We start from the raw sequence: 25,421 nt of genomic DNA, 5'->3' as shown, positions 1-25,421 counted from the left end.
AGAAAACCAAACCAGTAAAAAACCTAGGGAGGATTTAACTTAGCTATCCTCAAGGTAAAAAGAAAATCCACTAGAAAGAATCGAAGTTCATACAATAAGACTTACTAGCCCCCACGCTTGACTTCTTATTGCTACCAACCAGTAGAACTTACTGACACGACCACATGCAAGCTCCGAATCCACAGACTCCTTCTTTCTTGGATTCACCACCAGATACAAGCACACCCGTTTGTGTTTTCTTTAAGCTTCAATGGCAGCAACCAAGTTGATCATCAAGGTGTAGATAATATCTCCTCCTTGAAAACCCTAAGTTTGTGTAAAGGAAAACTCCTCTAGATCTCACAAGAGATTTACACAAATCGCAATATGAGCAAAATTAAAACGTGACTAGGGTTTGCCTTTTATACTTGGACATATTAGAAAACCCTAAAATGTTTTAAACAATTAGGGCTGAGTTGGAAATCTGCAGAAAAAAAATATTCTGTCCGAGCTTCGATCGATCGAGCCTAAGCTCGATCGATCGAGCCAAGCCGAAATGCATTAATCTTTTTTGCATTAGCTCGATTCCAACTTTACATAAACTACACAACTTTGAGCAAGACTAAAACACTCCTAAACACATTGTTTTGATCATGATTTGCCAACAATACATATTAGAGTTCTAAATATATAAATACCTAAGTCTTTAGAACCTAACAGTATGCTTGAACTATTTCATAATTTAAGTCAACCATAAATATATAATATATATATATATATATATATATATATATATATATAATTTCAAAGTTTTATATATAAAAAGTTGACTCTCTCTCTCTCTCTCTCTCTCTCTCTCTCTCTCTCTCTCTCTCTCTCTCTCTCTCTCTCTCTCTCTCTCTCTCTCTCTCATGTGAGGAAATAAAATGATGGGCTATATGGTGAACAAAACAATATCTTTTGTGTTTAATTTGTCACAAGTATAATACTATAGTGTTTTTTTCTTTTTTAGATTTTTTTCATAATATGTTTTTACAAATATTTTATTATTATCCCCAAAAACACTTTTCTCTCTTATTAGAGCCAAAATTTCCTAATTAGGGATGACAATTAAGCCTTCACCCTTCCTTACTCCTTGCTCCAACTTGTCCTAGTTGGGTTCCCTTTCCCAAAAGAGGACGAGATGGAGATACAGCACTCCGCACATCATCAAATTCAAACTTTTGAAGATTTTTATTTTTAACTTTTATGTTTAGTTAATTTTTTCAATAAATATTTTTCATATCTCTTACACAAGATTTTGTAATCGGTTAGTCCTTTTTTTAAATAAAATTTGGTGTAATTCCTTAAGTGCAAACTGCAATACATCAAATTTTTAAACTATATTCAAATACATAACTGCATTATTATTATTATTATTATAGGAATATTAGGCCCAATAGAATGTATTAGGCCGAGGGCCCAGTCCGAGGACACCTCATAAGCCCAAGGATGGATAGACATGGGATAGAGGTCAACACTGATAAATAAAGGAAGGAATTTAGGCCTTATGTTCTATACGAGTGATCCGAGGATGAATGCTTCCTCGGCTAGATAAAGCCAAGGTCAGAAGATGCGATCAGACATCAAGAGCAACGTTCCGGACAATTCCACTGATGAGGATAAGTATCCAGAAGAAACAAAACAAAGGGAGGCCATGAAATATCTAAAAGGAAAGCTACTACCTCCGCATTAAATGCTCTGTAGCTAACTCTCTGGCTGCATTAATGAAGAAGTGATACCTGAACAGTATCTTTCAGCCTTACAGCTACTCCTCAAAGACTTCAAGAAGGGGCTGATGAGACAAGGATCAACACCAGTAATCTAGTCTACACGTGGAGGAAAAAGATGAAGGAGGAAGATAGTATAAAATAGAAAAAAGACCCTGATGACGATAAGTATGCAATCAGAAGATGCGATCAGACATCAAGAGTAACGTTCCAGACAGTTCCACTGATAAGGATAAGTATCCAGTAGAAACAAAACAAAGGGAGACCATGAAATATCTAAAGGAAAAGCTACTACCTCTGCATTAAATGCTCTGTAGCTAACTCTCTGGCTGCATTAATGAAGAAATGATACCTGAACAGTGTCTTTCAGCCTTACAGCTACTCCTCAAAGACTTCAAGAAGGGGCTGATAAGACAAGGATCAACACCAGTAATCTAGTCTACACGTGGAGGAAAAAGATGAAGGAGGAAGATAGTATAAAATAGAAAAGAGACCCTGATGAGGATAAGTATGTGATCAGAAGATGCGATCAGACATCAAGAGCAACGTTCCGGACAGTTCCACTGATAAGGATAAGTATCCAGAAGAAACAAAATAAAGGGAGGCCATGAAATATCTAAAGAGAAAGCTGTTACCTTCGCATTAAATGCTTTGTAGCTAACTCTCCGGCTGCATTAATGAAGAAGTGATACCTGAATAGTATCTTTCAGCCTTACAGCTACTCCTCAAAGACTTCAAGAAGGGGCTGATGAGACGAGGATCAACACCAGTAATCTAGTCTACACGTGGAGGAAAAAGATGAAGGAGGAAGATAGTATAAAATAGAAAAAAGACCCTGATGAGAATAAGTATGCGATCAGAAGATGCGATCAGACATCAAGAGCAATGTTCTGGACAGTTCCACTGATAAGGATAAGTACCTAGAAGAAACAAAACAAAGGGAGGCCATGAAATATCTAAAGGGAAAGCTGCTACTTCCGCATTAAATCTCTGTAGCTAACTCTCTGGCTGCATTAATGAAGAAGTGATACCTGAACAGTATCTTTCAGCCTTATAGCTACTCCTCAAAGACTTCAAGAAGAGGCTGATGAGGCGAGGATCAACACCAGTAATCTAGTCTACACGTGGAGGAAAAAGATGAAGGAGGAAGATAATATAAAATAGAAAAGAGACCCTAAGGGGAGGGGATCGAGAAATTAAGAAAAAAACACTGTAGCAATCAAGAATTGAAACTTGTAATCAAACTTGAGAGAAATATATAAGAACTGATCTACTCAAACTGTGCCGAGGATGATTTTCTTTAGATTAAACCAATCTATCTTCATTTTCCTATCATCAAAGTCTACTTTACTTGTTGTTTGATTCATTAAAACCCAGTTTTCCAATCCACTCTCTACAAATTCATTGTACTGGGCTTTTTGGGCCTAAGTTCATTTATCCTTTGGGCTAGGGATTCAAATTGCATCCTTATTATTATTATTATTATTATTACCACAACATGATAGTTGGGGTGGGGGAATCTGAACTTTGAATCTCTCCATTAGAAACACTATGAGGTGCCATTGAGCTACAAACCTATTTTCATTAAATTTTAATTGTCTTTAGAAGGGAAAATAGCGTTTATGTTTCATTAGTCAACATCATCTTGTGTTGAATTTAATTTGGGAACATATTGTACTACACTCAAGTTTTTTCCAAACATTAGGGACCAATAGTGTATTTTGATTTTTTTTTTTTTTTAACTTATTATTAATTTGGTTAGTCTCAATCTTAAAATTACAGCTTTGCCCTATCTACAACTTTGAAATAAAAGTCTTTGGTGGTACCAATAGGTGGCTTGAACTAAAAGTCATTTTGGTGACACCATTTGCTACAAGTCTTATATTCAAAAATTCCATGATTATTGACCAAATATGACTCATTTAAGGTCTCGTCATCTTTTATTCCTTCTGAATTTCATTTCGAATCTAAATTCAAATTTAATCTACAGAATAGATCTTTTATGGCATGTTTGGAAGTTTAGAGAGGGAGGAGAGTAGAGGGGAGTAGAGGGGAGGAGAGTAGTGGGGAAGAGAGTAGAGGGGAATGGTTCCCCTCCACCTTGTTTGAATGCTTTTAAAATTAGTAAGGGGGAAGGGAGTAATTAGCCCTTCCCCTTGTTTGGATGTTTTAAAAATTAGGATGGAGAAAAGAGGAAATGATTAAAATAGAAAAATTTACCCCTATTTGAAAATGGACTTGCAACATTGGTCTATTATTAATTTAGAAAGGATAAATTGGGAAATTTATCTAATCAATAATTTATCTACTCTATTCTCCCTCCAAATCTCTCCAATTTGAGAGAATTAAAAATGAGGGGTTAGAGGTTGTTGAAACCCCTCCAAACCCCTCTAAACTCCTCCCCCTCCTTCCTTAAAAAACTTCCAAACAAGGTAATTGAATTACTCTCCCTCCCTCTACTCTACTCTCCCTCCTTTTTTAAACTTCCAAACAGACTATTAGAATCAATCGCTCAACCCATTTAGAAAGGACAATATGAATTTATTATCTCATCAACTTATCTCCTTCCCACATAACAAATTAATTTCAAATTCCGAATTTGGGAAGTCAATTATAATCAATGATTCACTTAATGCTTTCTCAATCAAAGATGCCATCTAAACTCAAATTTGAAAATCTTTCCTTTAAGAAAGATATTGTCATTAATTAGCTCATAAATATGCCTTGTTCTGTATTGGTAGTTTAACTCATAATGGCATGTTTGGAAGTTTAGAGAGGGAGGAAAGTAGAGGAGAGTAGAGGGGAGAAGAGTAGTAGGGAGGAAAGTAGAGGAGAATGGTTATCCTCTATCTTGTTTGGATGTTTTTAAAATTAGTAAGAGGAAAGGGAGTTCTCTTGTTTGGATGTTTTAAAAATTAAGATGGAGAGGAGAGAAAATGATTTAAATAGACAAATTTACCCCTATTTAAAAATGGACTTGCAATATTGGTCTATGATTAATTTATTAGTTATGTAAAGTCTTGAACCTGATTTTCATTTGTCCAAATCTTAGAATATGTTAGTGAATTTTTTTCAAATAAAATTTTCGGTAAGGCCTTGTGGTAGCTAAAATTGTACGAAAAGAAAAATAAATTGGAGCTTATAAATCTTAGATTCATTATCATTTGTGACTACTTGACCTAATACAACTATGTATCTTGTTCTAAATGAAAGCTCCTTATTAGTGGACAAAACTGAAGAAGAAAAAAAAAGAAAAAAAAGTGGTTTCCTCTATTTTCTCAGCAACCAAACAGAGGCCAAGTAATGAGAAATGGCACGTAAACACAAAAATCAAGCATTGAACTTGATGAAACCAAAAATACAATAAAACTACCTGAAAGTTTGAAAATGAGCTAGGGTTTTGGAGAGCAATACGTCGTTGTTGTTGTCCTCGCCGTCATCGTCGGCATCGTCGAAAGATAGCTCGCCTACTTCTTTGGCTTTGGAAGGCTTTTCGGAGAGCTCCATGTTGGGATTCAAATTCGTAGGCTCTGACGCCATGGCTTTTGCCCTAGCTAGTGAGATTCATTTTTTTTTTTTCATTCACCTTAAGCTTTGGACATAGCGGAGAGAGGAATAGAGCTTCCATTGACAAAGATCAAGTGCTTACATGGCTAGACTCAAAGAAACCAAACTCAATGCTCTATGTTCGTTTTGGCAGCCTGTATAATTTTTCAAAGTCACAGCTTTTAGAGATTGGGTTAGACCTTGAATCTTCAAAGGCTTCATTCATTTGGGTAATCAGAGATAGCTACGGAAATGGGTCTTTGCCAGAAGGTTTTGAAGAGAGAGTTTAATTTTTTCAAGAAACAACCAAAGATTATTTATATAATTAGTTTGTAATTTTGTTAATTTAGAAAGGGTAAATTGGGAAATTCATTTGTTCAATAATTTATCTACTCTACTTTCCCTCCAAATCTCTCCAATTTGGGAGAATTAAAATGAAGGGTTAGAGATAGTTAAAACTCCTCCAAACCCCTCTCCCTCATTCCTTAAAAAACCTCCAAACAAGGTAATTGAATTACTCTCTCCCTCTCTACTCTACTCCCCCTCCTTTTTTAAACTTCCAAACAGGCCATAAGAGTTTTTCTTTTTCTTTTTTTTTAATAAAAATTATAATAATATAATTTCATTCGTTTGATTTAAAATTTTCAGAATTATATTTACAAATTAATTATTCTTTTTGAAGCCTTTTAGGAATAAGATTTGAAATCCTCTATGGGTCTTACTGTAGTGATCCTCATATTTTTACAAATACTTTTCTATTACATCCTCCACTTTTTCTGAAGCATTTGAGTATTAGTTTAAAACATTTTTTTGGAAAATAAACTTTTGATAAATCATTTATATCTCTTTTGATTTGTTTATCATTTCTGAGTCCTTTTTCATGCAGACAAATTCTTTTTCCTTTTTAAGTTTTTCAAAAAGAGACGTTTCTTTTTTAGAGAGATTTTATATGTAATTTCTTCCATAGTTAAGAATTTGTATTGAAATAAACTTTGTAATTGTTTTTTTATCTTCAATTTTTCTAAGGAAACTATCTTATTTTAGTTTTGAAATCTGTCACAAAACAATTTTAAGATGCTTTTTATATCTTCTGTTGTTTTAGAGCACAAGAATATTATAGACTACACAAAAATCTCTTAGGTCTTTAAAGATTTTATCCATCAATCTTTGAAAACCTCGAGGAGTTATATTAAGTCCAAAAGGGAATTACATTCCGATGATAATGTAAGTGTGTTAAATGTGGTTAATGATCTAGACTTCTCAGTTAACTGTATTTGCCAAAATCCTGACTCACAATCAAAGATGCCAAAAATATTTAATCCTTTGGTTTGGTTGACAAAGACATCTTTTCATGGAAATAAATGTCCATCAAACTAAAATTGTTCATTAAGTCTCTTATAGTTGATTACCATACGAGTTTTTCCTCTTTTAATTTCACTATGGTTTCTTACCATAAAAGCAAGATTAGAGTGGGGACTGTTTGTTTCTTCTATTAATTTTTTTTTATCAAGAAGTTCTTTAATGCGAATATCAAACTCGTCTATATCTTATACAGTTAGAGTATTACAAACGTGCCTCTCGTGCTCTCTGGAGTGGGTGGAGGCGTGTTCCAGTCTTGCTTCTTTGCAAGTGTTTGGTAGTTCCCTTGTGGGACTAGTGTTTTCCTCTGTTTCACCTTTTGCTTTGTAGTCGTTAGTTCAGGATGGCTGAGGAATTAGAGGAGCTTTGGAAAAAATTGACGTTTACTGAAGAGGAAGAAGAAGGCATTAATCTTAGCGGTGAAAGCACAAAAATAGCAAGAGAGATAGGGAAGAACTGTCTGGTTATGAAGATCCTCACTCAAAGGAGTATTAACCTTGAAGCTTTGAGAAAGACAATGAGAATGCTATGGCGACCAAACAGAGCAGTCCAAATCTCTGAAATTGATGAGGAATTATTCTTAGTGGAGTTTGGTGATACTAAAGACAAGAAAAAGGTCTTGGAAATGTGCCCATGGAGTTTTGAAAAGAATCTGGTGTTGCTTCAAGAATTCGAAGGGGAGTTGGTGCCCAAGGAAATCAACTTGAAATGGTCTCCTTTTTGGGTCCAAATCCACAATCTGCCTCTGAAAAGCATGACAAAAGAAACCGGATGGGAGATAGGCAGTAAGGTAGGTAGAGTCATAGATGTTGATGTTCCAGAGAAAGGTGTTTGTTGGGGCAAATATCTCAGAGTCAGAGTGCAGTTCGATACAACAAAGAAATTGATCCGAGCCAAGAAAGTCAAGATTGAAGATGACGAACCACGATTGGTCTTCTTTAGATACGAGAGGCTCCCAAATTTCTGCTATCGGTGCGGAATAATCGGGCACGGTGATAAAGAATGCCCAGAACGATCCACCAGTGACAATGGCATGATGGAGGTGAATCAGTATGGAGCTTGGCTCCGTGGTGAACCTGGAAGGAAAAGCAACATGGACAATGGGAAATCAGGCACCTGGTTTCAAACTGAATTTCCCCTTTCCGGCAAGGGAGGTGGCCAGAGAGACAATGAGGTGACTGATCCTCACGCGCCACACGTCACTAAATCTCCATTTTCCCAGGCTGCAGAGGCTTCAGTTCAAATTGGGGATCTGACACCCATGTGTACCACAGCAGTGCCCTCTTCTTACGCCAACAAAAACGTGAGTGCACAAAAGCCTGACACAGCTTCCTCTGAAAGAAATTCATTGGAACTCGACCAAAGGGACGGGAAGAGTCAGACAGGAAATTTGAAAAGTCTGGACGTGACCAAACCAAAGCAGAAAGTAATGACTAAGTTGGAGAACAATGGTACCAAGGAGCAAAGTCAAACCAACGGTTTGGAGGATGAGGGCCCAATTGCTATGATTTATGAAACCGAAATGGGCTGGGTTCCTGAGACTAAGGGGCCCAATAGTGTTTATTGGAGAAGAATAAAAAGGGAGAAAGTCAACAACAGCCCAAAGCCCAAACAAAAGTCTTGTGGGAAAAAAAGATCTGTACCCAACCCCCTCTAGGAAATTGATCCAAATGCTCCAATATCTAAAAAGGCAAAAGGGAAAGAATCAGTTGGGAAGAAATACGAAAGAAAAGAAAATGCGGATGGCGGCAAGGTGGAGGCTGTGGTGCAGCCCCACCGAGCTCAATGACGACCCTTGTATGGAACTGCCGAGGGCTTGGGAACCCTCGGTCAGTTCGTGCTCTCAAGGATTTATTGAGAGATGAAGATCCCATGCTTGTCTTCTTGATAGAGACGAAGGCTAGCATATCCTCCATGGAGAAGTATAAATACAGGTTGGGCTTCCAAAATGGATTAATAGTTCCTAGTGATGGAAAAAGTGGTGGCTTGGCTCTCTTATGGAAGCAACAAGCTGATGTTTCAGTTAAGAGTTATTCCAACTCTCACATTGATGCTGTGGTGGGAGACCCAAGTACGAACAAAATCTGGCGTGCAACCAGCTTCTACGGCCACCCAGATGCTAGCCAACGCCATAAGTCTTGGCAGCTTCTGAATACTTTACACTCCCGCTTGAATCTACCTTGGGTGGTGTTTGGTGACTTCAATGAAATCACTAATTTGGAAGAAAAATCTGGTTGGGCAGAGAGAGACGCCAACCAAATGAGGGCTTTTTGCAATTCTCTTGTAACCTGCGGCTTACGTGATTTGGGGTTCATTGGGCAACGTTTTACTTTTTGCAATGGTAGGCATGGTGATCATCGCACCCTCATCCGACTCGATAGAGTTGTCACAAATGATCAGTGGTTGGAGTTGTTCCAGCAACCTAGAGTCCAGCACAAATCCATATCCACATCGGACCACTGTCTTTTAATTCTATACCCACTTTCAAAGCCACGGGCTCGCCGCAGGAAAACTAGATTTCGTTTCGAATCAATGTGGACTAGGGATGGAGGATGTCGTGATGTGGTGGAGATGGCTTGGTCATCAACAGGAGTCTCGAGGGGGAACAGATCAATCCAAGACAGAATCAAAGAGTGCCAATTGCAATTACAGTGGTGGAATCGAAATGTTTTTGGGCATGTAACAAAGAAACTCAAAGAGAAGCAAGAAAAGCTACAAAGTCTGGAAAATCAAAACACTCTCCATGAAAATGCCCACCAGATTTCCTCCCTTAGGAAAGAAATTAATGAGCTGCTGGACCGCGAAGATGAGATGTGGAATCAAAGATCGCGAACTCTATGGATTAAGCATGGGGACAGAAATACCAAGTTCTTCCATGCTATGGCAAGTCAGCGGCAAAGGATAAACAAGATAAATGGGCTTGAAGATGCTAATGGAGTGTGGCAGGACAGCGATGAGGCTATCCAGGACATTATCAGCAACTACTTCTCCTCCATCTACAGTTCCGATCAGCCTTCTCACTTTTCTCCAGTTATTGATGCGGTGGAAACAAAAGTTACTACTGAGATGAATGATAGCCTACTACAAGACTTTCAACCTGAAGAGGTCCATGCAGCATTACAGCAAATGCACCCAATTAAATCTCCCGGCCCGAACGGTATGCCACCAATTTTCTTTCAAAAGTATTGGAATATTGTGGGTCAAAATGTCTCTGATTGTATTCTTAATATTCTAAATACTGGGGTGATGCCTTTAGAAATGAATGAAACTCACATTTGCCTAATTCCTAAAACTAAAAACCCACAAAAAATTACTGACTACCGTCCCATTAGTTTGTACAATGTGACTTATAGAATCCTAGCCAAAGTGCTTGCAAACCGCCTAAAAAAGGTTCTGCCTAATGTCATAAGTGAGTCTCAAAGTGCATCGGTGCCCGGTAGACTCATCACAAACAATGTATTAGTAGCCTTTGAAACAATGCACCATATAAATCAGAGGCGGAAAGGGAAAGAAGGTTTAATGGCAATAAAGTTAGATATGAGCAAAGCCTTTGATAGGGTTGAATGGAAATGTTTAGAATTAATTATGCAAAAACTTGGCTTCCATGACAGATGGATCTCTATCATCATGATGTGCATTTCAACTGTATCATACTCTGTCCTCTTGAATGGGGAACCCAAAGGTGTTATATATCCATCAAGGGGCATCCGCCAAGGAGACCCTTTAAGCCCTTTTTTGTTTTTGTTGTGTGCAGAAGGGCTCTCTGCAATGCTTAAGAGAGAAGAGAGATTGGGAAGCATAAGAGGTATCGCTGTATGCCGAAGAGCTCCGAAACTTTCACATCTATTTTTTGCTGATGATAGCATAATTTTTTGTAGAGCCAAGATGGCTGAATGCAACAAAATCTGGGATGTTCTCCTTGATTATGAAGCAGCCTCGGGTCAAAAAATCAACAAAGAAAAAACCTCTCTCTTTTTCAGCAAGAATACTAATGATGCAACCCAAGAGGAAATCAAAGATCTCTTTGGCGCTCAAATCATTAGGCAGCATCAAAGGTACCTAGGTCTGCCTTCATTAGTGGGCAAGGGCAAAAAGAAAGCATTCAACCGTATCAAAGACCAATTAGGCAGAAAGATTGCGGGGTGGAAAGGGAAGCTTTTATCAAAGGCAGGCAAAGAAACTCTTATTAAGGCGGTTGCCCAAGCGACTCCCACTTATACTATGAGTTGCTTCAAACTCTCGGATTCACTTTGCCAAGAGTTAAGTTCTATGATTAGCAATTTTTGGTGGGGTCAAAAGGCAAATGAGAGGAAAATTTCATGGGTTGCTTGGGACAAAATGTGCAATCCAAAGGCTGTTGGGGGTTTGGGGTTTAGAGATCTAAAGGCGTTCAACTTAGCCCTTCTTGCTAAGCAGGGCTGGCGCCTTCTCCTAAACACCAATTCTTTGCTCCATCAAGTTTTCAAAGCAAAATATTTTGCGGAGGGGTCTTTCTTAGATGCTCAACTTGGTTCGAAGCCGTCCTTTGCTTGGAGGAGCATTTTGGCTGCTCAGAGTGTTTTGATCGATGGCTTAAGATGGTCTATTGGGGATGGCAAATCTGTTCACATCTGGAATGACAAATGGCTTCCAACTCCAGAAACTTTTAAAGTAATGAGCCCAAGAAGATTCATTGATGGCAGGGAACATGTCTCTGCTCTTATTGATAGAGAGAAGGGCTGCTGGAGATCTGAGCTAATTAAGGAACTTTTTCTGCCCCATGAAGCCAATTCAATCTTAGCCATCCCTCTTACCCAGATGCAAGTTCCCGACTCAATGGTGTGGACTGCAACAGCAAATGGGGTTTTCTTTGTCCGTAGTGCCTACCATGTTAGTCGTAAGGCTCTTATGCTAAAGGGGGGAGGTGAATGTTCTGATAACTCCAAGATGAAGCTTATCTGGAAGACTGTTTGGAAGTTGAAATGTCCAAACAAAATCAAAAACTTCATTTGGCGGGCGTGCAAAGGCATCTTACCAACTAATGTCAATTTAAGAAAGCGTAAAATCCCAGCTCCTATTAACTGTGATATTTGCGGTGGGGTTGAATCAGCTGGGCATGTTTTTTGGAGCTGTGAGGTTGCTGCTGCTGTGTGGGAAATGTCAAATTTAAAAATTCCAAGAATTGAGTTCATTCCCCAAGGCTTTCTTGATCTGTTTTGGCTGGTAATGGAGGCTAAACCAGCGCAGGACCTGGATGCTTTTGCGACAACAGCTTGGTTCTTATGGAATAACAGAAATTTTGTTAGACATGGAGGTCAATGCAAGCCAGCCTTCAAAATTCTTGAAGACTCCAAGCAGTACCTTGAAGAGTTTCGTGGGGTCTCTGAGCTTCCACTACCTAGGCAACCTCGCCCCCTTAAGTCTTGGTGCCCCCCACAGATTGGTTGGTACAAGGTAAACATTGATGGAGCTGTTTTCAAAGACATTGGCCATTGTGGTATTGGTGTGGTTGTGCGAAATGACAAAGGCTTAATAATGGGAGCTCTTTGCAAGAACTTTCCTTTTCCCCTTGGTGCGTTAGAAGTGGAGGCAAAGGCAGTAGAAGTTGGTGTTATTTTTGCGTGGGAATTGGGTCTTAGAGAGATCATTTTGGAAGGCGACTCTCAGGTTGTAATTCAAGCTATATCCGACCCAAGTCTTGCCCCAACCTCAGTTCAGCGGCTGATTGTGGGAGTCAAATCAGGCTTGGCAAGTTTCAGTTCGTCGAAAGTTGTTTTTACCCACAGGGAATGTAACAATGCTGCTCATCTTTTAGCTAGGCATGCTAGGCAAATTTCAGATTGTACCATTTGGGTGGAAGACACTCCCCCTATGATTGTTTCTCAAATCCTTAGTGATGTATCTGGTTTGGGTTTTAGCCCTGTTTAATGAAATGCTAAACCTTTTCCTATCAAAAAAAAAAAAAAAAACTCGTCTATATCTTGTTTGGTAAGATCATAAGTATGATCACTAAAATAAAATAAAATAAAAATAAAAATCTTTTAATTTTAAGCCACAGAAACGAGGGTTTAAATTTAAAAGTGTCTTCCAGATATGAGAAATGAGGTTTTATCTGTAAACAGTAAAGAATCCTCATATCTAAACTAAGTAAATCATAACATATATAGGGTCAACGTAAAGAGAACACAAGGGGAAGAAACAGCAAGAATATACCAGATACCAGGTAGTTGTTGGTCACTTGGTCCTTAAAAAAGCCATTAAATCTAACTATGTAACCATTAAGAAGTCTTTAGTACCCATCAGTTAAGATCATGTCAATAAGATATGTTACATTAAACCATTTGAGAAATTACGCCAAGTAATGTTACGTACGTTGCATATCGCAAGCTGAAGCATTTCACTAATGAGGACGGAGTCAACATATGAAGTCACAGTGGTGGAACATTTCACTAACGAGGACAGAGTAGACATATGTAGGAGCTTAGTCATTTCATATCTATTTTTTATTTTTATTATTATTATTATTATTTATAACTTTATAGTTGGGAGGAGAGATTTGAATTTTGGATGTTTACATAGAAAACATCACAAAGTGCTAACAATTTTTTATTTTATTTTATTTTTTTATTTTATAAGAAACAAAGCAAATGTCAATCAATTAAGCTACAAGCCTACAAGGCTTAATTTTGGCTGCTTTTAATTTTAAATATGTTGAGACATATTATGGCCCAAGTGGCCCAAATCAATTGTAATTCTATGTATTTGTAGAATATTGATCTTAGGTTAGTTTATGGTTCGCCTAGGGTTAGTTAAGTATTTTCTAACCTATATTGTGGCCATCAAGGGCTTTCTTATTGCGGACGCAGGCGGTAAAGTTGAACCATATAAACATTTGTATGTGCTCTATCTTTTATGATTCTGCTCATCATTCAATTATCACACATAATCACATAACAACTTCCAAACTATCAAGATAAAGTTTATTTTTGAGTTGGCCAAATCAACCTTATTTTTTACGTTAATGTTTATTGCACACATTTGTACACAACCTTAAAAATACGTGTTTTCATTTTAGTTATAATTTCAAAATTGTGAAATTAAGATTTTACAATTTAACTGAAATTATGTTTTAAAAACACTATTTTAATTGAAGTGACATACACACTTACCGACACTTACCGGTATGAAATAATCAACGCTCTATCTATTTATTTTTTTATAGTACATGATTGGGCCAAAGTAATATTAAAACTGCACAATGCCATTCAAGAGGGTCATATTTGATTGGTTTTAAAATACATATATGTACGACAAGTGGTATTTAAAGAAAATTGGCTCACCTATTACATTAAAAAATGTGACAAAGGGTTGAACATTTAGCAAGTTTGTGAAAAAACATAGACCGCTTCACTGATTCATCACTATAAATAGACATTTCCATTTGCTATGTTTCTCATCCCTCACTGATGCAAGAATAGTATACCATAAGATAGAGATAACCTCCTCAAATATAATGCAAGGTGTTTCTTTTCTTGCAACTGTGGCCCTTTTGACCTTTACATCCTCCTTTGCTTCTGCCTATGACCCTAGTCCTCTGCAAGACTTCTGTCGCAATTAACGATGTCAAATCCGCTGGTATGTAATGTATACACTCTCATTATTAGTATTATCATAAAGTTCTTTTGAAATCATTATAGGTTTTACCTATTAATGAAACTAACTTGTAACTCCATGCATATGCATTACTAATATACTTAAAAGATATACATTAAGATGTATAATATAATTCTTATATATATAATTTAAATGTTATTGATAGTCATTCTTTCATATATATATATATATATATATATTTAACTCTTTAAAAAGTCTTGTAAGAATATTGCTAGATAGTAAATGTAAATTGTCCATTTTTTTATTAAAAAAATTTAAATTTTTGTATGTTCATGAATTCTAGATTCTTTAGTTTTTGTACGCAATAACTCACTTGGATGGATATTTATGATGTGATCCTACATTTGACTCCAAAGTTAAGAAATAAAATTCTCTCTAAAAATAAATAATTTAAGACACATGGCGTAAAATTAAACTTCAATTGTAGAATTTAATTGGATTTTCCCTAAACTTTACCTATTAATATATAATGTACTTAAGATGAGTATAGTTTGATAGAATGAGTATAATTGATTTCTGGGAGGTATGTGATGTGTGATCGGTGGATGGTTTCCTTTTATTTTTTTATTATTATTGTGTGGTTCCACATGAGTATGGTTCAGTGTCATCACAGTGACATAAAATATGCTTTGGACAAGAAAGATTGTGCTTTCTTATTTAGTAGGTATTGTTTCGTAGATTAAATGTATAAATTCAGAGATTTTAAGTTACAAATGATGGTTCTAGTTTATGATTTAGCAAACTTTATTAGAAAATGCAGATGATTCAAATTTTATGGTTCTAGCCTATAACCCTATGCATATGCATGGATATACTTAAAAAATACACATTGAGGTGCATAGTATAATTCCTATATATATAATTTAAATACTATTGATATATAGTTATTCTTATTTTTTGTTAACTCTTTAAAAAATCTTGTAAGAATATTATTAGGTAGAAAATGTAAATTGTCCATATTGTTTTTTTTTTAAAAATTATTAATTCTTAATTTTTGATATTGTGAAGCACTTTTTTTTTTTTTTCCTTTTTTTGCTTGCTTATTTTAATGTTTTTTAATTATTATTTATATATAATCAAAAAAAATTTTACAAAAAGAAAGGAAAACGTTTACTCACCTTTTCTTAGGAGTGTGTGATTTGTTTTGTTAACGGAGACTCTGATTTTTTGATCTTCATCATACCACTAAAAAAAAAAAAAAAACGATTGCACAAATTGCAGCCCAAATTGGGGAAAACATAAGAATATGAAAGCAAGGGAGATAGAGAGAAACTACCTTCAATGCCTTTAAAACTCAGAGAAAAAGATTATGCATTTGAGAAATAGACGAAAGTTAAATGTGAAGATCTTGCGAAGTGAAAGTTTGTGTTAGTTTTAACTTTAAGTGTGGAGGCGTAGAATTTTTTTTTTTTTTTTTTTTTTTTGTGTGGAAAATGTGGCGAATGTTTCTGGAAGGTTGTATGTTTATGCTTATATGAACAATGAAATAGGATGGTAGGGATTTTTATAGTGTGCAAGTTAAATGTTTGCTTAGGTGAATGAACTTGATTATGTGGTTTTCTAACTTCCGTGTTGGTGTTAATGCATGCACAAAAATTTAAAATTTTAATAAGATACATTGCAAAATTAACTATCCAATTTAGAATTTAAATTATATTTTCTCTCAGTTTTGATTTTAATAAATTATATATATATATATATATATATATTCCTTTGGCCACAAAAATTAGAAGGATTTTAAGTGATTGGGATGATAAAAAAACCAAAAAAAAAAAAACAACAACAACGTGAAGAGCCAAGAGACAGAGAGAGTCATTAAAGACTCCTACGTGATTTGAGGAAATTTGTATATTTATGTATGGTGCGGTCTTCACTTGACACCTAAATTTAGAAAAATATATTGGGACACATGGCTTAAAATTAGAACTCTAATTTGGAATTCTATATTTGAATTTAATTGAAAAATCTAATGTAATGTACTTAAGATATTGTACATAAATTTTACCCTATTTAAAAATATTTTAAAAAATCCTTACCATCATCTAATTGATGAAAAATGTTGACATATATAGTAAATGAAATTCATGAAGCCAAGGTCACTTTGACGACTGAAAGTATGAAGAAATATTTTACTGTATAAGAATGGGTTTGAAATAAGAGTAAAGGTGGAAGACCAAATTTTTAATTTTTTAGCATAGAACTAAGGCTTCCTTTTTACTATTAAGTACAAACGAAAAATTGCATTTTATTGCTTAGTGACAATAGTTGTATGTGTATTGTTACTAATTAATCGCTTGTATTGTTATTTTAAGTATTCAAACAAAAGTACCAAACATAAGTTCTAAGGCATACCATGTTTGTGAAGGACTCCCTTCTGGGGTAAGAAATGAGACCCAATATTGCCCAATACTTTGTCCATTAACCCAAGCTTCCCCTTTTCCCATAGAACCAAGGTTTAATGCAACAGGGTCATTTCCTTTGGGTGCATCAAATTGGGTCTATAAAGACAATCCATGAAGATAAGGTTAGTGCTAATTAAGTATACAGAAATAGTTCAGGCAAGAATAATTAGCATGACAAAGCATTAGCAGAATTTATACCTTGTACCATGTGAGTCTTTGATGATTAGAATTTCCAAACCTTCTCCATTGAATATTACTTGACCCTTGTTCTGTGTGAATATTTAATTTCTCTCCTGACAGGCACAGCCCAACCTCCATGAAATTATTGCATGGAATTAGCTAGTTCGAGATCATAATCTCATTAGTTATAAACTTTGTAGATGAAAAATGGGTTATGACAATCTTTGAGTGAGCACTTGATATGAAAGAATAATATGAAAATATAATTTGTGGATAAATAAAGCATTACAGATTGAAAATACAAATATAGATATAAGAAATGAACCTGGTATCCCCATGTATAGTCTGTGAAATCTTCGGCATCATTTTTGTTTGGTATCCTTACTCTACGTAATCCAGTAACTCTTCTCTCAAGAAATGATCCTGAGTCCTTCATGCCACAAATAAAAAGTAACTCAATACAATTTTTGAACTCGAAAGCATATATATAAGATAAATGTTACAGAATATACACTGATGGGGATGAAACAATAAAGGCATGACTAGATGCAATTTTCTGAAAAAATGGAATCTAACGAAAACTTAATTCTCCTCATTCATGTGGTTGAATGCTTCTGGAAGGTTGTATGTTTATGCTTATATGAACAATGAATGGGATGGTAGGGATTTTTATAGTGTGCAAGTTAAATGTTTTTGCTTAGGTGAATGAACTTGATTATTGTGGTTTTCTAACTTCCGTGTTAGGTCTTAATGCATGCACAAAAATTTTAAATTTTAGATAAGATACATGATGCAAAATTAATTATCCAATTTAGAATTTAAATTATATTTTCTCTCAGTTTTGATTTTATAAATATATATATATATATATATATATATATATATAATTCCTTTGGCACAAAAATTTAGAAAGGATTTTAGAGTGATTGGGATTGATGTGAAAAAACAAAAAAACAAAAACAAAAAAACAAAACAAACGTGAAAAGCCAAGAGACGAGAGAGTCATTAAAGACTCCTACGTGATTTGAGGAAATTTGTGTATGTATGTATGATGTGGTCTTCACTTGACACCTAAATTTAGAAAAATATATTGGGACACATGGCTCAAAATTTGACTCTAATTTCATATTGAAATTGGTGTGATCCTCACATAAATCTAGACACATGTCACACAATTAGAGTTCTAATTTAGAATTGCAATCTAGACACGTGGCACAAAATTAGAGTTCTAATTTGAAATTGCAATTTGAGTTTCTCTTTACTTCACCTATTATTTTATATATAGATATATATATATATAGATTATGCTCAACCATTACAACATCTACATTAGATTTTATTTATATATTTTTTCTCCTAAATGACATGTTAGTGTTACTATCCATTGTTACAATAACAAACTTTTCTTTGTGTAGTGTTTGTGAACGGAAAATTTTGCAAGGATCCTACAATGGTCATAGCAAATGATTTTTTCTTCTCTGGACTCAGTAAACCTGCAGACACTGCAAACAAAGCAAACAAAGTTGGATCAAATGTCACTCTTGTAAATGTCGATATATTAGCAGGTCTCAACACTCTAGGCATATCTTTGGTTCGCCTTGACTTTGAAGCATACGGCTTAAATCCTCCTCACATTCACCCTCGTGGCACTGAACTTTTGGTAGTCATGGAGGGCACTCTCTTAGTTGGATTTGTCACATCCAACCCAAGCAAACTTTTTACTAAAGTTCTAGACAAGGGAGACGTCTTTGTATTCCCAATTGGACTCATTCACTTCCAATTCAACATAGGGAAGACCAATGCTGTTGCCTTTGCTGGTCTTAACAGCCAGAATCCTAGGTTGATCACTATTGCAAATGCGGTCTTTGGATCTAAACCTCCCATCAATCCTGATGTTCTCATCAAGGCCTTCCAACTAGACAAGGGTGTAGTTGAATATCTTGAAAAAGAATTCATGTCAAACTAGAACTCTAAAAAATATATGTAATAGGGACGGTGAACCATTATATAGTTTGAATAAAGTTTGTCCTGATTTCCCTTTTGTAATGTCAGAGAAGTAGTATTATCAAATAAAATGGTTTTTTATGATGGCTTTTTTGTGTCATGGTATCATAGCAAGACAGTGCTAGTGTAATAAGAATAGACAGAATTTTGGTAATGGTAAAGCTTTTCATATTGCCGCACGTTAATGGGCAACCAAAATAGTTGATACAAAATAGTTATATAAAAAATGAATTTACACCTGTTAAGGCAGTTGCGGAACCTAGATTTTGATTTAGGGGGCAAGATTAAGATAAATTATTTAATGCAAAACTAATTCCAAAAAAAAAATTAATTAAAATTAGAAATACAATTTAATTATTAAAAAAATATTTGATTAAATTAGAAATTATAATGTAAATATAAGTTATATTTTTTGTTATCCGTACTTGGCTCAATTAATTTTTTAAAACTAGCATTAAATTTATTATAATCATTATTACACTTAAACTACTTCATAGTTTAAGCTGACTATAAATATATATTTCAAACAAGCGTTTGTGTATATGTGTATGTGTGTATATATATACGTGTGTGTGTATGGACCCAAAAGATGGCCCAAGCCCACCTAGAATAGTACTACCCAGTACTTTAAGCCCAATACAATAAATTTGTAAGAGAGTGGGCTTTCCAAGTCAATTGCGATGCTAAATAAGATCCAAACTCGAAATGAAAAGGTTTAAAGCTTTTAATACGAACAGATGAAGCACAAATTCAGTATAAACACTTCCTCAGGCTCATCCGAGGATGGATTGTTCACAAACAATCAAACTCAATCTCTCTACAGTGTGATACTTAGTTCTTTTTCTCTTAAGTTCGTAAAAATGCCCATCCCCTTTTCTAGAGGGGACCATTTTCTTATATAGTCTTTTCTATGGCATCTCAGCCCTCCACCTGTACGTCTTAGGAGAATAAATTGGATGCTTGCCCCATCAAGACCCTTCTGGAGGTGGTAGAGAGTGTTGAGAGTTGTGAAATCACAATTCAGGTGATGGTTACCTTCTACAGATATTTCCTCTCTTCTCTATTTGAACATCTCTGATGGCTTCCATAGTGTTCTGCTTTTGGGTGCTGGTGGATAGCTGGGACATCCCGAGGTGCTACAGCTCTTTGGGCTCCTCAGACAGTGGGTCCGCCTGTATCCCATCCTCGGACCTCTATTCGCATATTTAGCCTGAACTAGCATTGTCTTCAAGTCTAACTTCCTTGAACTCAGCCTACATGTTAGGCTTTGATTAGTGCTTGAATGAGCCTTTGCCTTTCCTCACACTGGACCTATGAGCTTTATTTTTTGGTTTAGATCCCTCCCTCCCATAATATGCGTGCAAAAAGAATACAGTAATGCTTTTTTTGTATAATCAAGTCTAACTTAATACATTTTGAGACTTAAGGCGATAAATTTTTGGTTTTTTTATATTTAAATATTTTTTGATCTTCATTTTTATTTGAAATTTTCAGTAAAGATTTTCATCTCTCTTATGTAAAAAACTTTTATTGGTTATATTTTTTTGGGTAAAATTTTTTGATGCAATTCCTTAAATATAGTGCATACAATTCTTCAATTAAATTCAAACAAACATATAGTTGTTTAGGATTCAATTGTCATTTTGATCAATGCTTCACTGTGTTAAGAAAGCTTGGAATAGCAAGACGAACAAGACTACTACAGCATGGGTAGACTAGTCGAATCCTAGAAGTCCTTTCTTTTTGGATAAGAAAATGTTGATTTTATAAATCAAGAGATTTGGTTTACATCTGAAGATACTTCAATGGCTATTACTGGTAGAGTGTCCTCCATCCATGTTACAAAATCCTTAATAAAATGAGCATACTTGGCCAGCCCGTTGGCTGTTGTATTTCCTTCCCTACATGTATGGCTGAAAGCAGTTTGGCAAAAGAAGTGAAGTTGCCTTAGTGTCCCTATAGCCACACTCTCGATACTTGAAGGTGGCTCTGTCAGTCCTTGTAGAGCTGAGTAGACCACCATCAAGTCACTTTCAAACATTGCCTCCTAAATGCCAATATCCTTAGCAAAGATCACAACAGCTTCGACAACCTTTGCTTCAATCTCTAGTGGACCCAAAGGGTATTGTAGCCTTTTACTCATTGCTGCCACCACTAGCCCATGATCATCCCTTACTATTATGTCTATATCAGACCGCCCTTATTTCCTAAAAGTTGCCTCATTTGTGTTCACCTAATACCACCCACGTAGGGGTGGATTCCACCTAGCTCTTACCGAAGGCCCTTCCTCTCAAGCTGTTGGGATGTGCTGGGCTGTCTTATACTCCTCTAGAAGAGTAATGGCTTTCATGTATATCTTTGCATGTGTTTGTTTCCTCATGCCTCACCTCATTCTTATTTTTCCATATATACCAAGCAATCGTTAGTATGACCCCAAGCAAGCCAGAATTAGTAATGGGGTTCATGAAAATGTTCTAGAGAATATCTGTAAACTCTCTTTGCCCCTCAACCATATGGCACAACTTACTAAAGCTCCACACCTCCCTTGCCTTTTTGCATTCACATAGAACATGTATGACAGAGTCGATTCCAGCAGCACATTCTTCACAAATTGGGTCTTCAAGTACTTGTCTATAATATAGGTTCATTTTGTTGGAATAATATTTTGACATGCTCTCCAACCAAAATTTCTGACCTTATTTGGGACCTGTGCCTTCCAAATTGTCCTCCAAAATCTTCTCATCCCTGACGGGTCTGAGCTTTCTCCTCCATTTCTGCTTCCTTTTCTAGCCAAGTGATATGCACTCTTCACACTAAATTTCCCATTAGCAACCGCTGTCCATACTAGTTTATCCTCTAGTAGTGTTGTGCTTAAGGGGATGCTCAAAATGGAGTCTACTTCATGTTCTAGGAAAATATTCTGAACTAAATGAGCTTTCCATTCTCCATTATCTACATCAATGATTGCACATACCTTTGCATCATTTGGGAGGATCTTTGGTGGTAAAACAATCCGGTATGTGGTTAGGCTAGTAGTCCATTTGTCCCTCCAAATTTGAATATTATGGCCACTTCCTACTTGCTATCTAACCCCATTTCTGATTAGTGATAGCAATGCCCAAGTACTTCTCCAAGCAAAGGATGAATGGTGGCCTTTTTTAGCATGGATGAAGTCTTTCTTGGGAAAATATTTATTCTTATATATTCTATAGATGAGAGAGTTTTTCCCTTGTTGTAGCCTTCATCCTTGTTTGGCCAATAGAGCAAGGTTAAAAGCCCTTAGGTCTCTGAATCCCAGTCCCCCCATCATTTTTGGCTCACTCAATTTGTCCCATTTCATCCATGCCATCTTCCTTTCAAACCCTTTCTATCCCCATCAGAAATTCCGCACCATACTTGTCATCTCGTCACACAAGCTATTAGGTAGTAAGAAGTAACTCATAGTATGAGTTGGAATGGCCTATGCTACGGCTTTGATAAGTGTCTCCTTACTTGTGTTGGATAAGAGCTTCTCCTTCCACCTAGATAGTTTGTTGGTCAGTCTCTCTTTTAGCTGCTGAAAAGTATTTCTTTTTTTTATCTCCCTACTAGGGATGGTAAACATAGATACTTCTCGTGTTGCTTTATAATTTCTGCACCAAAGAGTTGCTTGATTCTCTCTTGAATATCTGCCTGTGTATTCCTACTACAAAATAGTAAGGTCTTATCTCAATTGAGTTGCTGACCTGTTGACATTTCATAAATTTGGAGGAGTCTCAATAATTCTTCACATTCCTCTATGGTAGCTTGGCAAAATGATAGGTTGTCATATGCAAAGAATAGATGAGATAAGTGTGGTCCCTTTCAGCAGATTGCAATACCATGTATCCGCTTCTCCACTATGGCATTTTTGATCAACATTGATAGTCCTTCTGCACACAACAAAAACAAGTAGGGAGAGAGAGGATCCCTCTGGCATAATCCCTTAGTCGAAGTTATATGCCCTTGAGGGACCCCATTAATACGAATAGAGTAAGTAACTAATGATAGGTACTGCATAATAATATTAATCCACTTGGAGTGAAACCCATTTTTATCATTAATTGTTCTAGGCCAGTCCACTCAACTCTATCATAAACTTTACTCATATCAAGCTTTAAAGCCATCTCCCCCCTCAAACCACCCCTTTTCTGACTAATATGGTTCATGACTTCAAAGGTTACAAGGATATTATTAGTTATTAGTTATAAGCCTATTAGACATGAATGCACTCTAGTTTTCACCAATGATGGTTGGTAGGACTACTTTCAGTCTATTAGCTAGGACTTTTGAGGCAATTCTAGATATGACATTAGAAAGGCTGATAGGTCAGTATTCAGGAATTTTCTTGGGGCTCTTAACTTTAGGGATGAGGATTATATGTGTTTCATTAAACTTTGGTGGAGAAGCTAAGCCTACTCTATAGGTTGTTAGAATAACAACTTTTGAAGGATATAACAACTTTTGAAGGATACAACAACATAATAATTGAAGGTTATACTTTGAATGTTCTTAAGCCTCTATCCAATTTTGAAGTGACAACCCACTAGAGCATTAAAGCAATTACAAAGGATATTTTGAGTCTATGTAGTACCTTTGTAATTTTTCCTTTTCTTTTATGTATATAAGCGATAATGTTCATGCTCATTTATTAGCTGAATTGGTCTATTTTTATGACTGGACTAGGCTAGTTCCCATCTCTCATCTCCTCCCCCTGATTTATCAGGTATTGGACCGAGATGGACTCAAGCTCTCTCCTTTTTGTTTTCCCCCTATGTGGTTTGATTAAAAAAAAAATACACTTATTCAACAAAAGAAAAAGAAAGTGTAATCAGGTGGTAGATTAGGATGAAAAAAACCTTGACATGCAAAGGGGTTTTTGGAGTCACTATGCCTTTGGCTTTATTCTGGACTACCGAAAGTTCTCAATTGCGTATCTACAACAACTTATCAGCAGTGCATGGCGACTCCGAGGAGTGGCTACTGTAGTAGGTAGAGATTCCTTTTTCTACTTGATCCATTTTGAAAAGGCTGAAGATTTAGAGGTTATGTGTGCTAAAGGTCCGTGGGCTGTTGATGGTGCCCTTCTAGTCTTGGAGAAATGGAGGCCTAATCTGGTGGTGAACAAACTTCATCTTAATCATGTGTCTATTTGGGTTCAACTACATGGATTACCCCTTGAATATCAGTACCCGGAATTGGCTGAGCAGATGGGTCAGTTGATAGGTTTTGTTGAAAGGGTAGATTGGGAGGATCGTCTTCCTAGAAATATTAGGTTCTTGCGTGTCCGTGTGCGATTGGATCCGTGGATGCCAATTATTTCTGGTTTTGTACTTCGCCTAGATGATGGGTCTCGAACTTGGATTCAATGCCGTTATGAAAGGGTACATAAATTATGTACCAGGTGTGGTTTGATTGGTCACAGCAGAAGGCAGTGCAATGTGAGCATGGATGAGGTGAAGAGGTGCTTGATTCGTCAAAGGCAACGTTTGCAGCGGATCTTTCATGTGCAGTATGGTTTTTAGTCTATGGAACCTCACTTCCACAATGAGCTGAGGGCCTTCTACAATAGACGGAGGCATTGGACAACTCAGGTTCGTGGTGACAACATGCAACCTAATAATCATGATCACCCTCATCATCCTGACCCAAATCCTATTCATCATTCACATGATGGTGGTAACAACATGCAAGCTCATAACCCTGGTCACTTGCATCATCCTGAATCAAATACTACTCTTCAACCACCAACTGTTTGTCCTCTGTCCCATGGTGAGAATATACAGGTTTCCTCTGAACCACTTAATCTTGTCATGGCCCAACACCAGCAGACTGGCCATGCAAATCTCTCCTCCGCCATTTTTACTCTCAATTTAGGTAATACCCCTGTAAATTCCACTACCTCATCCACTGATAATACTCCATTACACCCAACCAACACCACGGACCTGAATCTGGTTCCAGAAGAGACATTGCATGGTTCGATTAACGAAGAAGCTGGACTCAATTATCCCCTTAGGGAGACTTGGATAGAGGGTACAGGCCCATTTATCACAACTGGGGAATTGAGAGTTCAAACAGGTGTGAACTCAGATACAGACAATGATTCTGAAACGGTGAGGATGTTTAATCTGGATATGCTGAATGAAGGTTGTCCTGAGTGGGTACGTAGCGATGCATAGGATGCGGGACAAATTCCTGAAGTTACTGCCCCTATTGCTCAACCTGTAGCTAACAGAGTGGACAGAGATACTAGTTCTGGGCCGCGGGATAAAAGAGTTTCTGAGGCAGGCCCATCACAGACTATGAGCCTTGATACTGGCCTTAACACCTTTTTTGGTTCTGAGGGACATGGGCTAGGCCCAGGTCCACCTTCACCTGCCTCTATTAACTCTGATCCTAGTTATCTATCAAGTCTGCATTGTGATGTGTTGCCAGAGACAACCTATGCTGCTAGGAAGAGGTTCGGACCTGATTTGGGGAGGCTAGGAAGGAACATTAGACAGAGGTT

General features: G+C 36.5%; 3 protein-coding genes across 3 annotated transcripts; all 3 read left to right on the top strand.

Moving 5' to 3' along the window:
* Window positions 1-6,996: 6,996 nt before the first annotated feature.
* Window positions 6,997-8,310, top strand: LOC115990603. The gene has a single exon (XM_031114419.1). It carries the CDS (start codon window positions 6,997-6,999, stop codon window positions 8,308-8,310), a length of 1,314 nt encoding a protein of 437 aa, XP_030970279.1.
* A 10,028-nt stretch (window positions 8,311-18,338) lies between these two features.
* LOC115990602 (germin-like protein subfamily 1 member 7) lies at window positions 18,339-18,854 on the top strand. Its single transcript, XM_031114417.1, has one exon. The coding sequence runs from the start codon at window positions 18,339-18,341 to the stop codon at window positions 18,852-18,854; it is 516 nt and encodes a 171-aa protein (XP_030970277.1).
* A 4,921-nt stretch (window positions 18,855-23,775) lies between these two features.
* Window positions 23,776-24,435, top strand: LOC115990601 (uncharacterized protein At4g02000-like). The gene has a single exon (XM_031114416.1). The coding sequence runs from the start codon at window positions 23,776-23,778 to the stop codon at window positions 24,433-24,435; it is 660 nt and encodes a 219-aa protein (XP_030970276.1).
* Window positions 24,436-25,421: the final 986 nt, after the last annotated feature.

The sequence above is a fragment of the Quercus lobata genome, chromosome 5 (genome assembly GCF_001633185.2).
Source record: "Quercus lobata isolate SW786 chromosome 5, ValleyOak3.0 Primary Assembly, whole genome shotgun sequence".
Taxonomy (NCBI): domain Eukaryota; kingdom Viridiplantae; phylum Streptophyta; class Magnoliopsida; order Fagales; family Fagaceae; genus Quercus; species Quercus lobata.
The sequence above is the reverse complement of the archived record's forward strand: the minus strand, read 5'-3'. Positions and strand labels throughout refer to the sequence as shown.

What these genes read in the sequence shown, in the direction of transcription:
- LOC115990603 (XM_031114419.1), top strand. Translation starts at nt 6,997, where the DNA reads ATGGCTGAGGAATTAGAGGAGCTTTGGAAAAAATTGACGTTTACTGAA.
- LOC115990602 (XM_031114417.1), top strand. Translation starts at nt 18,339, where the DNA reads ATGGTCATAGCAAATGATTTTTTCTTCTCTGGACTCAGTAAACCTGCA.
- LOC115990601 (XM_031114416.1), top strand. Translation starts at nt 23,776, where the DNA reads ATGCAAAGGGGTTTTTGGAGTCACTATGCCTTTGGCTTTATTCTGGAC.